Raw genomic sequence first — 20,090 nt, 5'->3', positions numbered from 1 at the left:
TGTCTTCCAAGGTACTTCTTAGAGAAGTTGTTAAATTTATTTCAAGACAGATTTTTGTAATATGCTTTCTATATATCCTTTTAAATTCTGTAAAATCTGTGGTAATGTCTCCTAGATCTTGATACTGTAATTTTAAAAATGTATAATTGATATTGTGTAACAGGAAGAAAAGGTCTAAAGGAGTAGGGGAAGTGGGAGGGGTAGGGGAAAGGAAAGAAGAGAAAAGAAAAAATATGAGAAAAGGAAAACAATGGAAACAAGTCTTTGCAAATAGGGAAGGGTGGAGGGAGTGAAGGGAGGGCAGGGGAAGGGGAAAAAAATAAGAACCAAGACACTCATGTAATGGTACAAGATCCTAATGATGTATGTAACTGTATTTTATACCTAAAATGTACCAATAAACTTAATGGGGGGGATGAGAATCTTATACTTTGAAGTCTACTGTTCCAAAAATATGGCATAAATGGATAAAGCAATGATAAGGAAAAAGTGTTACAGAGTAGAAATGGCAGTTTTGGCTAAATATTATTTTTGCCTTTCCTTTAATCCAACTTTAAGAAGATGTTAATCAATAATGAAAATTCAAAAGACAGGAAATTTAAGAAAATTTAATGTTTATAATGTTTACACATTATTTCAGATAATAAGGAAAAGGAGTTTATAGTTCACTGTGTTATATATCAAAATACTGTACTGCTGCTCTCATTTTTTAAACAATATCAATCCGTAAGGACAGTTCTATTTTTTATTAGTCTTTTCAAGGGACCCAACTTTTGGATTTGTTTTTCCCTCTCAATTATTTGTCACATGTACTACTGATTTCTAGTCTTGTCTTTAATTTCTCCATTCTTTGGGGTTTCAATTGCTATAAAGTAAAATCTTTCCATCAAACACTATTTTCACTGCGCCACACATACCTAGTTTGTGTATGCTACATTCATTGCCATATACTTTTAAGTATTTTTAAGCTATTATTAAAATAACTTCTTTGGACCATGGAGATTTTAAATATGGTATTAATTCTAATTTGTGAAAGAGACTATGATACTGATATTAATTGAAGCTTACTCGATAGTTTAAGTGATCAAATTTTAAAATGTGCCATATTTGCTTAAAAAAAAACTGCACAATTGTTTAATCACTGGTATCTTTGTTGTTTTGATCTGCTCCACATAAGAAAAAGGTAGGATGAAAGCCACCACTAAGACAGAGTTGCTGAAGTCTACCTACAGTTCTACCACTTATGATTTACAGTATGTAGTTTAAGTGTATTTCACCAGGCACACACATATATAAAACTGTTCTATCTTCCTAGTGAACTAAAGCTTTTAATATTTTTCATGCTAAATTTAAGTTTCTTTAGATTACTATTTGCCCAATATCTGTACCACTTATCACAATATCTAGATCACTATTTGTCTAATATCTACATCACTTTTAATCTTTCCACATCTTTGTGCATGTGCTTCCTATAAATATCATACAAGTAGCTTTTAAATATCTTCACGACGGGATCATAATTCATATGCCTCACTACCAGGTGGCTCTGATTTGGAAGTGTTATGTTCTCGCTGGCTCAAACTACCAGTAATACAGGCAAGACTAGGCCATTGGGCACGTGGGACAGTCCCATTGGTGGTTCAAGCTGCCCAATGGGATAGTCACACATGTACCACCAGTGGCTGAAGTCAGTGGGAATGTGTTAAAAAGTCAAACCTGATAAACTTTTTAACTGATAAAACTTGCTTTTTAATATTTGCTATTATTCTTGATGCATTTGCAATTTATTTTATCATAATTATTATACTATATTTCTATCCCAATCATTTGCTTTTTTTTCCCTTCCTTTCCTTATTTGTTTTGGGGAAAAAGGTCTCTTGAGCCTCTCGTAAGGGACCAGCAATAGTACCTTAAAGTGTAACTTAGAGCTGCCAATACTTTTAACAGTGGAAATGAAAGCCAATACATACACATACTTTAAAATTGCTCACATATCATAAACACAAGAGTAATTTCCACTTACTTTACAGCATTTTTTGATATAATTTAGTACATAAAGGTGTGTTATAATCAAGAACTAAGTAACTTTTTAGATGACAGTTGTACATTAAATAAAAATGGATGTTTTAAAAAGTAATTCTTGAAAACATGAATGGGAAACTAGGCAACTACCATAAAGGAACTACTCTCATATTTTACTAGAATTCACTTAATCTTTGGAAATCAGTGCACTATTTCTAAAGAGTGAGAATTTACAAATAATGTTCTTAAAATATCCAATTAAAAATACTGATCAGTTAAATAGGTTTATGGTATAAAGTTCATCAGAGAAATATCTTAATGTTTGCAAACTGTAAAACAATTTAGCATAACTTCTAACATAAAATAATCCCATTCATAATTTAAAAATTACCAACTCTATGTCTTAATTTCTTTTGCTGGTTATTTCTTAATGAAGATATCTGCCTATAAAATAGTAAGTATTTCTAAATACAGTTCCATAAAAACCAAAAAGGGTAAGAACAGAGCACAGAAGCAAAGTATATTTAATTCTGTAAGTCTCATTTATTTTCCTCCATAGCAAATCCTAGGTTTTTTTGTTTGTTTTTTGGTACCGGGGATCAAACTCAGGTCCCTAGCTTGCGAGGCAGGTGGTGGAAACACTGAGCTAAACCCTCGGCCCTTTTTTTTTTTTGGTAGCGGGGATCGAACTCGGGTCCTTGTGCTTGCAAGGCAAGCGACAGAACCACTGAGCTAAATCCCCAACCTAATCCTAGTTTTGTGTAGGATCAGAGTGTATTTTTTAAAGGCATTTCCAAGAAAACAAAATCCTAGGAGCAGTGATAAAAACAACACTACACAGTACAAAAATTAAGTGAAATTTGGTGACAATATCTTATGAAATTGAGGATACAGGATTTACACATATAAAAATTGTAGTGATTCTATGCAAAGCCAGACCTTTAAGGAGATAATGAAGGTAAAATGAGTTCATAGTGGTGATGTCACAATCTAAAAGAAGTGTCCTTACAAGAGGAAGGAATCTTTTTCATTATGCTTACACAGCAGAGAGCCAAGCAAGGAAAAGGGGAAAAGGAAGAAGAGACTAGAAGCTTCTCCAAAATACAAATCTGCTTGTAACCTCTGGGACTCTAGCATCTAAAGCTTTAATTTCTACTGTGTAAGCCCCACAATATTTTGTTATGGGCAGTACAAGTATACTGTTATGATAAAAATCAAAGTATCACTCACTTAAAATAGTTTTTACATAAAACAAAACCAACAACTTTTGAAATTTTACCTCAGGTAATTCTCCATCATGATGATTCAGCATCCCTAATTTATAAAAAGGTAAGGCCACCCATACCTCAACAATGATGTGGAAAAAAGTCAAACGGTTGAGACCACTTTGTTGACTATGACAAATGCTACTTACAGTGTACATGAAAACAAGAGTAAGGACTATGCTCACCAGAGCACAGAATTCTGTGTACACAAATTGAAGAGATACACTAAACACAAATGAAAGCAGAAAAACCAAATGCATTCATCATGGCCAATCACTGACATTAAAATATGAAAATTAAAAGCTGGGCATGGTGGTGGACACCTGTAATCTCAGCACCGTGGTGGCTGAGGCAGGATGTTGGCCAGCCTATATTACATAGCTGGACTTTATCTCAAGAAAACTAAAAACCAAACCAAACCAAACCAAAAAACGTAAAAATGAGGCCAGGGATTTAACTCAGTGGCACTACGCCTGCCTCACAAGCGCAAGATCCTGAGTTCAATCCCTGGTACCAAAACAAAAAAACCCGTAAAATTAAAATGAGATTTTGAGCACTGGCCATTAATAAATGATTTCTTACTCATATAAATAAACTGGCTTATTTTTATTCAAGGTTTATGCTATGTTTGAATTGAGAACTGAAAATGTATAGGTACATGAAGCTTAATCTTACCAAGTTGTGATTGGTTTCCATCAGCCATCTGTATTAGAGCACTGTCTTTCTTATTGTACAAAATCTTCACGCGCTGCACATCTCCATAAACACCTTTTTTGGAGTCACAGAGAGGTAATCCAAAAATGGAATTAATTTTATGTGAAAGCTGAAAACTATCTTTCTGACATATCAATGAAACATTCAGACACCAACATGATCATTCATTCAATCTCATCATTCTCACAAATGAATAAAGAAGATCAAGATTTTGAACAGTGAATTTTGAAAAGAATAATTTCTGATAAACCCTCAAAGCTATGTGAATGATATTAAATTAAAGACCATGCAAAATAAATCAGCATGCATTAAAACAAATTTTGTGTCTATGGAGAGTTTTAAATAGCAAAGAAAAATAGCAAAAGATTTACTATTCAACTTTAAGCCAAAGTGCTAGCTACAAATAAGAATTAAGGTGAAACAAAAATCAAATCAATAATAAAAGTATAGTGCTAACAATAACATACCGAAGAGGGTAAACAGACTTTGGGGCGTAACCATCTTTAGAAGGAGAGAAGAGCAAGCAGCGTAAGACAAGAAGAGAGAAGAGTCGAGGAAGAGCGGAGATGAACAGATCATCCATAACGAAGGGTGGTTCCCGCAGAATGGTGAGGTGGTCATGGATCATGGTTCAAGGCGGTTAATTGGGGCAAGTTGGTCCGAGGAACATTTGTTCAAGCACAGAAGCATGAACATAGGGAATGGAGACGGGGAATGAAGACAAGGACAAGGAAAATAAAGGATAAGACAGGGAAGGGAATGGGCATTTGGGAAAAGACAAGGAAAGGGAAGGTGAACACACAGGGAAAAGGATGAAATGGGGAAGGGAAACAGCAATGCAGAAGAAAAAAATAAGGAATTGGGGAAACAAAAAAAAAATAAAATATAGGTCAGTACATAGGAAATGCAGGAATTTGGTCAGAAAAATGGTTGGTTTATGTACTGTACAAGAAAAACTGAGTAAAATGTAGTCATCCAAGACAAATATGGGTAAAGTACATCTATATCAAAGAGTAAATTACAGCATTTCATCTCAACATAGGGAAGGAAAGCATGCATAGGAATTTTAAACTTTGAACTTTAACTGCATAAGCATGGCTGGTTATGAAATGCAGGCAAGTCTTAAAAATTAAACTCTGATCCAATCATTTTAGCATGCAGAACTGTGAATGATAATAGTATTAAATGATAAAATATGCTTAATGTTCATATCAACAAAGGCCAATTAAAAATAAAACATTTAAATTAGACATCATTAACTAATACATTGAGCTTACCACATTTCATACCAGCTTTCATAGCAATCAAAATAAAATATATCAGACATAAAATGTACAACTAAAGAAAATAACAGCAATTTTATTTAACAAGAAAGGGAGGGAGATAAAAAGTTGAAAAATATTTTTAGAAGACAATGACTAATAACTGCAAAGAAAAAATTACTAAGAAAGACTGGAAGAGTGCCTCGTCAAGATCTTTGGAAGAACCTTCAAAGAAAAATGTATTAGAGTAGTTCACATAAAATAAGATTTAAAAAAAAATGCAATGACACATAAGCATGAAATGAACAAGCAAATAATTAGAAAAGGCAAAGAGCAAAATTGTTTTACAGTTAAATTTGCAAATTAGATAACATTTGCCTTTGTGAACAACAAAATGATACAAAGCCAAACTATAGTACTTCACCATATTTTTCTTAGGAAAAATAGGTAGCTAGGTTAAAATATATATACATACATAAAGAGATATGACTGTCTAAGGAAACAAAATATTACCTAAACAAGTACACAGATTTTATTCAGAAATAAACATACAGAAAATACTTTGGCTAATGAATGTACATAAAAAATAAAAGGCAAGTGCAAAATGAAATAAACATGAAAAACTTCCACAAATGAAATGGAGTTAAAGAATAACATTAGAAAATGATTTTACTAACCTCTTCATTTAAATTGCTAACCAACAGGACTGTATTGCCACCAGCTGAGACTCCGGGCATACCCACTCGGCCAGCAGCGGCTGCAGCAGCGGCTGCAGCAGCATTTGGAATAGCCAAAGGACTGAGAGCTCCTGGAACAGCTGCAACAGGAAGCCCTAATTTTAAAATAAAGCATATTTTACGAAACACACACAAGTCGTTTACAAAAACCAATTTAAGTGCGATGGCCACGTGGCATACGGCTGACCACTCCAAAAGGTTCCTGAAAATTAATTTTTATAATTTTTAGAAAAATGGTTTGCTGATGTGCAGCAGTTAAAGGAAAGTAACTGATTTGAACAAAGTTATTAATTATTTGAACTAATATACTTACCTATGGTATGTTAAAAAATTAAATATGCAATACTCCATCTCCTATGGAAAAGCAAACAAAGCATGAAGAATGTATTTCCAAGTCAAAAGACTTGACAAATTCATTTCCATGGTTTACACTGAGAAGTCATATATGAAAAGTCAAGCATCAAAAATGTTGCCTTTGATATAACGGTAAACCATCCTTTTTCTACTAGTGCCATCATCTTCTTCAGAAGCTCACACCTGAAATCAGTTACTGCTTACGAAACAAATACAGTTAAAAGTCCTTTTCCAGATACAAATCACCTTCAATCTTTAATTCATTCAAGTGACCTAAATAATTTAACAAAATGTTTGCCTTCTTAATAAACACAAGTTCCTGAAACTCAACCATCTCCAGGAGAAAGAACAAAAAAAGTCACTCTTATCACAGACTTTGTTTACAATGTGCCTTATCATTTCCTTATTTCTACTGCCTTGGTTCCCATCCTTTCAGTTGTCCTTTTTCATTAAGTCCCCCTATCTTCAATCATTCATTCCAAAGAGAACTCTTTTCATCCTTTATCTACTTTTCAATTACCAATGAAATCAGAATACTCTCATCTCTTACATTCTTACATACTAGGTTATTTCTCAATAAATATTAGTCCACTAGAGAAATTAATTATATGGTAATTTTTCTGGCACTTATGAAAAAGGGAAAAACAGCCAGCTTAAATGACACTGACCTTCCTGACATACTGGGTAGAGCTGGCCATTAGCCCTGTTATTCAGTAAGTTCACATTTTATTCTTTCTCTCTTTTTAGTTTTCATTCATAAGGATCTACAGTTACCTTTAGTTTCAGAGACAGTCTTTTTGTCAAGTTTCACAAAAACTATTAGGACCTTTCACTGGCAGTCTGAAGAAGTCTAAGATTCATAATTCTTAAAATTTTTGACATAAAAATTTTCCCTCCAATCTCTACTTAATTCAGCCTTTATCTGTTCTCTCAGACACCATCAGTGGAATGATGCTTCTTGTTTAGATTCTTGCTCTGAATGAGTTCACTGTACAGCTCTTTGCCTATGGCATTTTTAGGACACATTCTCTATTTTCCCATTTTTCTTTTCTTTTTTTTTAATTTTAGTTTTGGAAAACCTTAAAAATAAACAAAAGTAAGAGACTGAATGACAAACTTTCATGTACTATTAATCAGGGGTAACAAGGATCACCTCATGGACCATCTCATCTACTCACCCATTTTACGTATTTTTAAAGTAAATCACAGGATTAAGGATCTTATTTTAAAATAGGAAATCTTATGTCTAGTGTTTATTAATGTGCAGAAGTCTTTGGTGCCTTTTTAGATCTATTTCTGTGGATATCTCAACCAATGATTCAATCACATTACTAGCCTCTCCATGTTAAATACTGTAGTCCTCATTATACTTCATAGCTTACTTCCATTTCACATTCAATGGGTATTTCCATTATTTTGCACACAAGTAAAGATACATGTTTAATTCCTAGGAGAGCACTCACTAATTTTTTTCTTGCATTCTCTTGGAAAGTAACCTTATACTTTTTGTTTTAAATGTATTGCAGCATTTTTAGACAGCTTTGGCTGAATGCACATGGCATTCAATTTAAGTTGACAACACAATTATTTAATAGGGGAAATTTCAGATGTAGTCAAATTTGTTTTCCTGCCTTGCCTTTAATTGGCTATCTCTTAAGCAGAAAAAAGTAACTTAAAATTCAGTTAAACTCCATGGCCTTTATAAGATCCAGAGTTGATGGCAAAAACCAAACAAAAAGCAAAAGCACCAACTACAATACATGATATGCAAAAGACTTCAGTTCCAAGCCTGAAAAGCGCATTTTACAAAAAAAATTTTTTTTTAAAAAAAACAGATATTTGATCATCAGCATTTTCCCACAACAGAAAGATTAAGTCAATTTTACTATTGCTTCTATTTTTCGATTCTAACAGTTAAGAAATGATACTCAGGGCCGGGGATTTAGCTCAGTGGTTTCAGCGCCTGCTGCGTAAGCACAAGGACCAGAGTTCAATCCCCAATACCAAAAAAAAAAGAAATGATACTCAAGGTCCACTAACACAAAATAAGTACCTGAAGAATTATAGCTAAGTACAAAATTAAAACAATCTTGCAAATCACCAAATCACTAGCATTTTCTCTGTGTATCTCTTGGCTCTTACCATCTAGTAAAATAGTCAGTATTTCATGTTTTTGTATGAACTTTGTATCCCACAGTAAAGAAGTTCTAAAACGTTTTGGCATAAGGAATCCTTTTATAATACTCTTTTCTAAGAACCAAAAGGGCTTTTCTGGTTGTATCTACTGGTATTTGCCATAATTGAAAAAATGAAGAACTTTTATAAAGCACAAGAACAAACAATCACACATTCTACTAGCTTTCAGAGTAACAAAGAAACTCCACTGTATGATAAATAAGAGTAAGAAAGGCAAAGTATATTTTAATATCATTGAGAAGAAAATAACTGACTTTATAGAGTTCACGAGTGATGCTTTGCACATGTAGATTGCTCAAAAAATACTGTAATATGTGATACTTTTTTTAAAGTATGTGCTTAAGTTATATATTAGTGAAACTTCTAAAATTTACAGTTCTAAGTTATCTATTACTAATTTATTTCCTGTTCACCTCTCATAAAGTTACTAATTCATTAAACACCTACAAAATTATCTATTTAAATTTAGTATCGATCTAAATATACCAGCCTCAGGTTAACACAGCTTATTTATGTAAACATCTATTTTTTTATAACATACATTTCTACATTATCAATATTCAGTTAAATAATCTAATGAAAACTACTTACCAGAAAATTCAAAGGTAGTGGAAAACTTGTTAAAAAAATACTTTAAATATTTAAGGCACAATTGTTTTAAAAATACCATGTTTTTCCTTCACTGGGTTAAAGTAGTCTAGGTTAAACCTTAGTGTAAAGCCCCCAAATGCCAGAAAAAGCTGTATTTTAATAAATGATACTGTCCTTTAGTAAAAAGATCCCTAACTTTGCTATACGGTAGACTCAAAACACATGCAATTTATTTCCTTATATTAAGGAGATAATAAGGGCCAGGGATTTAGCTCAGTGGTGCCACCACCTGCCTTGCAAGCGCAAGGTCCCGAGTTCGATCCCTGGTACCAAAAAAAAAAAAGATAATAAAAATCTTACCAGAAAATGGAACATAAATTGTGCAGCCTCCAGTGTCTGTACAATTGGATAAAAATGCTAACCCAAAATCCCATCATTTTTCCATTTGTTACCACCATTCTAGACTACTATGTTACTAAGTCAGGTGATCCATATGACAAAGGATCTTTCTACATTTTCAACAGTGTGTAACATAATGTAAACACACTTTGCTGGGAATTTCAGAAATCTAGGAAGCTGAGGCAGGATTATCCCAAATTCAAGCCTACAACTAATCAAGACCTTGTCTCAAAATAAGGGTCAGGGTGTTAGTTTAGTGTGAAAGCCCTGGTTTCAATCCCCAGGAAAGGGGGGGGGCAGACAGAGAGAGAGACAGAGAGAGAGACAGAGAGAGAGGGAGAGGGAGAGGGAGAGGGAGAGGGAGAGACAGACATGGGGCAGTCATCATCTGTCCTTAATGCTGCTGGTGTTTTTTTCTTCCATTATTTCTTCCCTTGGACTCATAACTTAGAAAAAACCTATATTGCCTTTACATAGTTCTAAATCATTGAAGTATTGTAAGTTTTTATTGGACTTCTCAAAGCCTCTGAGATTAAGTTCCAAAATTATCCTTCAATATAGTCTTCTTTGAAAAATTATATAAAGTAAAAAATTTGAATATAAATACCTGAAATATTTCAAAATGCACCATTTTTACCATAAATTCTGTAATACTTCTGTATTATAATTTTTACATGATATAATTCTCCACTGTAAAATAATTTTATCATTGTCCCTTTGTGAAACTTACTATATGTGATATATATGTGTATATGTGTATATATACACACATATACACATATATACATATGATATATATTATATATGTATAATATATATATATCATCCCCAATAGGTTATTTTTACCTAAAAAATAGTAAATTTAATTATTTATATCTTTAGGTAAGTGTCCATTTTCTGTTACTATAACAAAATACCAAAACCCGCAAACTTACAAACAAAAGAAGTTTAGCTCAGTTTTGGAAACTGAAAAGTCCAAAACTGGATGGCCTCATTTGTTTGGCATCTGATGGCATCAGGGTGGAAGTCCATGGAAGAGGGAGAGATCACAGGGTGAGACAGGAAGCCCTGTGGGGAAGGATCAGTCCTAATCTTTTACAACAACCTTCTTTCAAGAACCAATCAAAGATCCCATGAGAAATACATCCGTTCTTTCAGAGGACAGTACTCTCAAAAACCCAACAATCTCCCACCAGTCTCCACCTCTGAACATTGCCATAATGAGGACTAACTTTTCAACACACTAACCCTTGGGGAAAAACCACATCCAAACCATCACTAAGGCAGCAGATACGCTAGGAAAAAATAGTACTTATGAATATGGATGATCAGGTACATAAGTACTTGTTCTATTCCAGAATCAGTGTAACAATAAAGTGATGTAAAACAGCTTCTTCATAAACAGACATACGCTTAAGAGAAGGAAAATGTCACACGAATCTTTCCCATATGAAAACATTCTCATCAGCTGGGCCACCCAGACATTTTGAGTAATACAGCAATTCTGTTAAATTTTCACTATTAGTTCTGACACAATATTATTATTAACTCTTTCTCCACTGAAACTGATGATAGACATCCACTCACGTAGAGAGAAATTATATAAATTATTTATCTATCCTTCTTCCCTTCAGGCCATGTTTCACTGAAACTACAGGCATACCAAACCTTGCACATTTCAACTGAAGAATGAAACTATTTTTCTTAATTTATCTTACCACTTATGGTTTCTAATTAACTTTTTGAAAGTTTTAGATTTATAAGAAAACTGAAGAGTTCTTATATAAATTAAGCACTCTATTCTCCATTTCATTATTAACATTATACATTAGCATAGTATAGCTGTTACGATTAACCAACCAATACAGACGTATTAACTAAAGTCCACCATTCACACATTTCTTTAGAGCACACTTAATGTTTCTTTTTTTGGATTCTAGGATCTTAAATTCTATTTAGTCACCATAACTCCTCAGGGAACTCTTCAATGTAAAAGTTTACTGTGATTCTGAAAGATGTACAATTTGTTTAATCCCTTTATTTCCTATTCTGAAAGTTTCTTCCAAGTCAATTACATGATTTCTTTTGGTCTTTTTTCACTTCACTGTTCAAAACATGTAGTAGTTAATAATCTTATGCATTACTTCTACACAGAAGGCCTGTGGTGGGATTCCAAGGTCTTTCTAATTCTTAAAAAGCATGGGGGTCCAAGGTGACAGACACAGTCCTTACATTTTATCTACTGATTTGAAGGTAAAAAATTTACTTTTACAAAGAAGACAACTGCTACTGTTTTCTGAAACCATATCTCACCCTCTATTCTATTCTCTTCAGTTAGGAGGAAAACTATGTACATATTTAACTGTAGTATAAAAGTTCCTGCATCCAAAGTCTATTATTAAGGAAATAACAGGAATGGTCTTCTTTAGAAAGCTTTTCTTTATATTATCCATACCACATATAACTGTTAACTCTTAAAAACACAAAATTTCTTCTGAGTAAAATCTACGATTTGATTATCTTCTATTGAAAAGTTAGAGTTACAGAATTAAGACTGCTTGGCCTAAAAAATAAGAAGTGTTGGGTAAATATAAGAGAGGGTCTTCAAGTAACTGTCAGAAAAGGGGAAGGGGTAAAGTAATACAAAATTAATAAACAGCAAATTTCTTAAAACTACAGTTAAGAACAATTTAACAAGTAAAAATAATAAATCTGGTGTGATCAAGACCATATGATCAGAACTTTACAAAACTTCTGTCCTAGATAGCTAAGGACTTATGAAGAACATTTAGGTTCTATAGCCAGTGATGGTGAACCTATGGCACATATGCCACAGTGGGTTGTTTATATCATTGAATGCTCTAAAAGGTTTGCCATCATTGTTCTATCCTAACAACCTTACTTTATAGAGAATGAGTAATTATAAACTCTTGTACTGACATAGATATTCCTTGTTTAATGACCTGTTTACTGACTATTGAGACTTATAACCCTTTCTTTGTGCGTGCAGTGCCTTACAACAGCTTGTTTATAAAGCCTAAATGTCTTTCTTTGGACAGTACACCTTGTCTGTACTGTACTGTAATTTTTGTTGATTGTACTGTACAGTACTATAGTTTTACACTGTTATTATACAAATAAAAGCAAAGTTATCAAGCTGGAGTTTCCGTTGACAATTTTTTTGTGCTGAATACAGTATTGTAATGTACACACTATATTCTATTCCAATCAATTAATTTAATTACCTAGCTGCAGGCATATAACTCAGTTGTTAAATTAGGAATGTCTTTAAGCTTTTTTTCCCTTGTTTTAAGTCCTGTCTGTAGCCCATAACATTTCAAGTACTCAACTACCACAAAACATATTTCCTTCAATCAGAAGAGAAAAAAAATTTAAAACCATTCATTCAATTATTTGAAACCAGTTGAATAAACTCTTTTAAAGTGGACAATTCTATCTGCTGAGCTCTTATAACTTTTCTAAAAAAAAATTTTACAACTTAAAAATTAACATTCTAAAAATTCAGCCAAAGTACAAGACAGTTTAATAATCCAAAGAACTCAACATCATTTTCTAAGCCTGTGGACATGGAGAAGGAGGTATATTAATATAGTTTCTTAAGTTATTAAACAATGAATCAGGACAGATATTTTCATGTTACTTCTAACCAAATATGTGATTTATGATGAACATGACAATAACAGCTTTTAACGTTATATATGTATGATGAATATTATGTGTGTATATATTTTGAAGCTACTATGGCATTCAGTGATGTGTTCTAAAATATATGTAGTTTAAAATTTCTGGGAAATATTTATAATATGTTTGGATGTGTGATTATTCTTGCTTTTTGTAGAGGACAGCTTTCAAATATGTCTGCAGCAGAATAGTTATTTGGTCTGACCACACAGCCATTATTATTATTTTTTTTTTTTGCTGTAATTCGTCTTAGTAATGGAATATTATAGACTAGGGTTTTGCTAAATAACTAAGATTCTGGATACAGAACATGAGGTATAATTTAAAGAAACAATGAACATTCAAATTTTTAAAATTATAGTAAAAGACACATAGAAAGTTTATTTATTTCAGCATCATCACAATATGAGTAATGCACTGTGCTACAGTTACTAGAGGATAGGAATTTCTTATCACCATTACAATTTAAGGACTTACATACATGTCAAGTAGTGACTGAAACACTGTTGACTTGCTGAATTCAGACTTTCTGCACAAAATAAATGACATAAACAACTTTAAGAAACAGATGTGGAATCTAAGTAATTACTTTTAAACTAGTAGTTTTCTAGTTATTCTGAGGGTGGAAACTATTCCAAAAGGAATCTATCTAGGAATTTTGATAGTGGAGTCATTTATATGAAGATCAGCTAATCCCTTCTATCATTACCAATGATCCAACAAGATACCATTTCTTAGAAACTGGTATTTTTGCATCTTCATAACTTTTTAACTGGGGTTTCTTTTTGGAAAAGTACTCAATTGCCCACATAACATTAAATCAAAGTAGCCTTACTACTCTTGAAAATAACTAAACATCATTGCTTTTCTTTCTAAGCTCTCAGGTTACTGAGTGGTTCAGGGAAAAAAGAAAACTTAAGAAATGGCACTTATCTTTTTAGGATATCGAAATTCTGAACAACCCTAGTTTATTAAATAATATCTAAAGGACAATAATGAATAATGTTTTCTGAACACACACAAAAATGAAAATACATAGGTATCACCTACATTTATTTTAAAAATAGAAGGGTACTGCTTTACTATCTCACTGCTATAATGCTAATTTCAAGTTTATATGGACTTATAGTTTTTTCTCACATACTCCACCGTAATGAAATATAACAGCATTTATAATATTTCACAAAAGGTATTTGGGTTTACCCCATATCTTATAGAATGGTCAAAAAGACTAAACAGGCACAGACTACAGATTTATTTGTACAAGAAGAACACCTGAAGTGACTCAATAACTCAGTCATACTTTCTTTTCTCTTCACAAATAGCCATGAGAGGAGTATATCATCTATTCTTTTTTTTTTTTGCAATTTTTTTTTTTGGTACCGGGGATTGAACTTGGGACCTTATGCTTGCAAGGCAGGTGGCAGAACCACTGAGCTTAAATCCCCAGCCCTCTATCATCTATCCTTATTCACTGAGAAACTACAAAGAACACATAAAATGTTTTAACTACTTACTAGTCCAGTTATTTAAACATAGGATGACCAAAAATTACATCTTTTTCATTAATTTTTATAAGATTTGTAACAGGAAATACAAAAATGACAATTTATCAAATTAATTCAATACAAGAATTGATGGGTTGAAATGACACCTGCCCCAAGCAATGAAAACTCCTTCATAATATACACACATAAACACACACATATACTTACCAAATTAAGAATGATAGAGAACTTTCTTAAACTAATGAAGGGTATCTACAAAAACAATTAATATCATACCTAAAGGTGATACCAGAGTGATGCTTGGGGTAAACTGTTAAGCAGGTAAAAACATAACCATCTGAAACTAATTGTTATGGCTTGTGTCTACCTGTCCCCCTAAAGCCTCACAGGGTCATAGGTGGGGCTTTTTAGTGGAGGTTGGATCTAGGGTGTGCAATGCTTGTGCTAGGATTAAGGGTACATGATTGCTAACTTAGTCCACTGATTGGTCTGGATAGTTCTGGGTGTGGATAATCCCACTCAAAAGGGGGGTAGTCTGGAAAGGATAAAGGGAGATACAGCCAGCCACTGCAACCTGCTGTTCACTGCTTAGTTGCTTTCTGCTTCTTTGCTGCTTTGCTGTCTTCTGTCCACCATGAACTGTTTTCTCCTCTTCGATTTCCCTCTGGCATGCCACCATGCCTTGCAGTCAGCCAATTATGTACTGAAATCTACAAACTGTAAGCTACAATAAACCTCTCCTCTTTTTACTTTGGATATCAGGTATTTTGTCTCAGCAATGTCAGGAGTAACTAGGATGCTTATTAAACCTTTGGAGCTAATTTCTAGTCTACATTTTTTTTAATGTAGTGAATAGAAAAACCAATTAACATGACTACAAGAAAGCAATCAAACCAAGCTAAACTTCAGAATTTTCTAAAAGTGTAACTAAGTGTCTCCATTAAGAATGGAACTGAGGTGTGGGGTAGAGGGAGAAGAAGTTAAAGATTAAAAAAGATTTAGCATTACCCTTGATAGGATTCTCTTCTGAACAAATCAACCCTTAAAAAACATCTTTCAGTAATGGGGAATTTTAAAATGGATTGGGTTTTTTGATGACCTTAACTAATCATTTTTGATTCAGTGCAATAATCATATAACTTTTGTAAGAAAATGTGTTTTAGAGATCTTACGGTAATATTTGAGATGACATGTCATAATGTCAAGGATATACTTTAAAATACAACAGAGGGCCAGTGATTTAGCTCAGTTGTTCCACCTCCTGCCTCGAAAGTGCAAGGATCAGAGTTCAATCCCCAGTACCAAAAACAAAAACAACAACAACAAAAAAAATAGAAAACAACTAGTGAGTGTGAACACTGCTGAACCAAAATGATGAGTATGTGAGATTTATTCTATCAGTATACAGTAGCTGAAATCTGCGGTAAAAAAAAATCTAAATTACCATTCATAAGTAACAAAAAAAAACTCACTTAGGTTTTGCTAATCATATGCAGCACATGTAGGGAGGAAAGTAAAAGTAAACTGAGCTCAACAGAATTATACACATTTAAATGTGAAGAAAACATTAAAATATAGCTCAATGACTATAATGAATGTCTTTTTGAGGCTACCACTAATAACTTTACTAAAAGGCTAAAATTTAGCATATAAAAACTTACGAACTTTTTCTTTAGTAGTGATTTCCAAATCTCACTATACAGTAAAACCACCTTCGATTCATGATCACGATCATGAAAAATTATTTCTAGCAATTTTTCTCTAATACACCCCTTAATTAACTACACTTTTTAACATGACAAAGTGATCATTATGTCTCAATTTATAATCTCAAGAATTTATGACCACCTTGTTCTTTGAAATAGACTATGTGAACGATTAATAGTCTGCCAGGTTTGTGATTATGTATTTCAATGTCAGATTTCTAACTAATTACAAAGCATTTGATCTCTTTTCTTTGAATAAATTACATATCCTGAAACACTATGATTCCTAGAACTTTTAAGAAAGCAGCAGAGAAGTCAAGTTATGAATGATAGTCTTAAAAAATTACTGTTCAAATAAAATTTGTAATACTGATTCTAAAGTAATGAATTTTAACCAAATGGCTAGTTTAAAAAAAGGTAAAATGAACCCCCTCTCCCAATATTGAGGAGAGTAGTATTTTTTGTGTTTTTATAAAAATCTTTGAAATAAAGGGGTGCATTATCAATTATTTCATTCTGAACAAGTACTGTTTGAGAAAGACTGAGCAAAAAATGAATGCTATCAATACTAGATTGGTTGTACTTTGAAATCACCTATTATCAATTAGAAGCAAAGAAAAGATTTAGTTTTTATTTCAAAAGACATGACTTCACTAATGCAATACTGGATGTCCCGTAAAGGGTCTCTGAACTCAACTTTAAAACCAAAGCATTAAGTAGTTACTCAAAAATAATATGCAGCAAATTTGTAGGAAAAAAACTTCATGCCTTACAAATGGATATTTTAAAGGGATTAAGATGAATTTAAAGAGATGAATTACTTAAAAATACTTTTCTGAAAGTTATTTTAAAGTGAATAAAGCTGAAGGCTCAGCTCATATCAAATATGAACATAAATCTTTTAAAAGCATTATACATTCCAATTAAAAGAATCTACACAACTAATTCAGAAATTGTAACATCAAACAACCTTTTAAAAACTACAAAGTACCTCCTAACAGAAATTAACACTTTCCTATCAACTTACAATCCTATGAAAATTGGCCAATTTAATTTATATTAGTTTAAATTAATAACTACCATCTTTCTAGGATAAAGTTGGCAATATCAACAGTCTAACATTTTCTTTGACTCAAAATTTCTAGTTTCAACAATCTAATCCACAGGAATTTAAATAAAAATTCATGAGACTAAATATCCACTTTCAAATATATATTCATTAGCATTTTTTCAAAAAAGCTCTAAGTAAAAGACAACGGCAATTCATCATAACAAAATTACAAATACAGTATGATTTTAACTTAGTACAAAAAGTGTACATAGAAAAGAAGAATTGCATCAAAATATATGACTGGATATCAAAACTAGAGAGTATTTTATTTTATTTATTTTATTTTAAGTTATGGTGCTAGGGATTGAACCAGACCCTTAGACATGCCAGGCAAGTGTTCTTTGACTGAGCTACAGCTCCAAACCCTATTTGATTTTTCAGTTACAGCTCACTTATTTTCAAAAACTATATGAGGATGTTTAAAATAAAAAGCCAGTTTTAACAAGATGCTCAACCATTTAAAACATGTAAAAGATGAAATTATTTAGTAAACAAATATGAATTCACCATATTTTCCTAAGTATTTTCCTTTTACTTAACAGGCAGAAATCCAGATATAAAATACATTACATTAAAAAGTTTAACACAGATTTGGAAGAATACATTAGATAAATTAAGAACCGAGCAAGGGCTGAAGGCTTAGCTCAGTGTCAGAGTGACTGCCTAGCATTCTCAAGTCCTTGGCTTTTATCTACAGCACATGCAAAACAGAAAAACTGAGCAACATACAAGCTTTCAATGGAAAAATGTAATACACTGAAAAGAAAAAAAAGCATAGCTAGGGCTTCATAATCTTTTATGAAGAATATTTTATTACTATGTCTTTAAAAGTTTCACCAAAGCCTTAAGACCACAATAAAAAATAGTGATGAATTCCCTACAGGAATTCTAAATATGCCTCTGCAAGGACCCAAACACATTCAAGTATAAATAGATGAGCAAACACACACAACTGCCTAAGGTCAAAGGAAGTAATTACAAAGGTCTGTTGTTTGATGCCTAATAGTTTCGGTATTTTGTTTTTAAATTGTTTTTTTAATGAGCTGCAAATTAAGTTTTAAACTTTTCAGCAAGTATAAAATCTTGACACATCATCTACTTGATTTGGTTATTTAAAAGGTTCAATAATGTATCTGCCAAGTTGTTTAGGAATATGTCAAAGACCTAGAAACTACTCACTGTTACTCTCTTCTGTAATATAAATTTTCTCAGTAAAGAGTTTAATAATCTATAGCAAGAATTAAAAGCAAAAAACATGTATCATTATTCTTTCAATCTTAACTTTGCCTTAAAAATTTGTACACTAAGAAACAGTCAATGTTACTAATTGCAAGGTGAATTGAGGGAATTAAAGTTTCAACTATAGACCAACAGACATTCTGTCAGAAGAAAGTATTAGCAACCTAAAGCATCTATTACAGCAACAACAAACAGCTATGATTGGTGCCAAATATACTAGAAAATTAGAATAAAGGGTCGGTTACAGTGGTACCTCGGTTCACGAACTCAATTCTCTCCATGATTCTGGTTGTAAACTGAACTGGATGAAAACCAAATCAAATTTCCCCACGAGGTCAACACTGAAGCATTATAACCATTGAATTTCATTCAGTTCTCATCCAATTCGGTTTGTGACCATAACTGTGGAAAGAATTGAGTTCATGAAAGGAGTTATCACTGTAATTTCAAATACCAACTGCTCTTGCACAGTTGTTTCATACTGTGTGTGTGTGTGTGTGTGTGTATATATATATATATATGGAATGAAATGATTAAATACTTACAAATGAATAGTGATTGTTAAATATTCAAAGCAAGTATTTCCACGAATTACTGCATTATAATGCTTTCTAAAAAAAAATTTTGGACATAAACTTAAAGAACTAGTTTGTCAACCATCAATCTTGGATTCTATATGGATAGAAACCCTGATTTAAAGAAAATCTTACACTATCAATACCAGTAAACAAGAAATAATTTCTCAAACACATCAAATAAAAAGACCCTGTAAAATTCCACCTGAACTTGTACATACCTTTGCTCATTTTACTTATAAAATACCATTTTCCCTTATATTTTCTTCATCTTTATCAACAATCAATTGTATATTTTTACACTGTATTTTTTTTTTTTGGTACTGGGGATTGAACTTAGAACCCTGTGCTTGCGAGGCAGGCAGCATCACTGAGCTATAAATCACCAGCCCTTCACATTGTATTTTTATCAGGTGGCTCAACTCCACCATAGGACAAAGTAAAATATAAATAAAAAGATAATACATGAATAGCAAAATAAATTTTATAGAAAATTTCTAATTGAAATTACTTAAAAGAGGATATAATATGGGCTTTGAAAAAAACCATTATCTAACTCCCATTACCTGTTTTGTCTGTTAACACTTCCCTGTTTGTATGCAGTGCTAAATTAAAGCAATCACGTTAACCCTAATGAAAAGGCACAAGGGCCTCAGGACCAGACTTAGGTATGACAACAAATCTGAAATGAAAATATTTCACTCAAAAC

At 32.5% G+C, this 20,090-nt stretch overlaps 1 protein-coding gene across 7 annotated transcripts in view; it reads right to left on the bottom strand.

The window, feature by feature from the left end:
• Positions 1 to 20,090, bottom strand: part of Ptbp2 (polypyrimidine tract binding protein 2) — a 72,409-nt gene that overhangs the window by 6,529 nt on the left and 45,790 nt on the right. For 4 of the 7 annotated variants that reach the window (XM_004841219.4, XM_004841217.4, XM_087213170.1 and 1 more), the window contains exons 9-11: positions 5,941 to 6,080; positions 4,469 to 4,502; positions 3,963 to 4,055 (exon numbers count right to left, since the gene is read on the bottom strand). In XM_004841219.4, the coding sequence (XP_004841276.1) occupies positions 3,963 to 4,055; positions 4,469 to 4,502; positions 5,941 to 6,080 (267 nt within the window). Of the gene's footprint in view, positions 1 to 3,962; positions 4,056 to 4,468; positions 4,503 to 5,940; positions 6,096 to 20,090 lie in introns of all 7 variants that reach the window. The other 3 variants (XM_004841218.4, XM_004841216.4, XM_013070869.3) reach the window with 1 other exon arrangement.

The sequence above is a fragment of the Heterocephalus glaber genome, unplaced genomic scaffold (genome assembly GCF_053883595.1).
Source record: "Heterocephalus glaber isolate CG9 unplaced genomic scaffold, H.glaber_assembly_v1.0 deba00001442, whole genome shotgun sequence".
NCBI classification, from domain to species: domain Eukaryota; kingdom Metazoa; phylum Chordata; class Mammalia; order Rodentia; family Bathyergidae; genus Heterocephalus; species Heterocephalus glaber.
The sequence above is the reverse complement of the archived record's forward strand: the minus strand, read 5'-3'. Positions and strand labels throughout refer to the sequence as shown.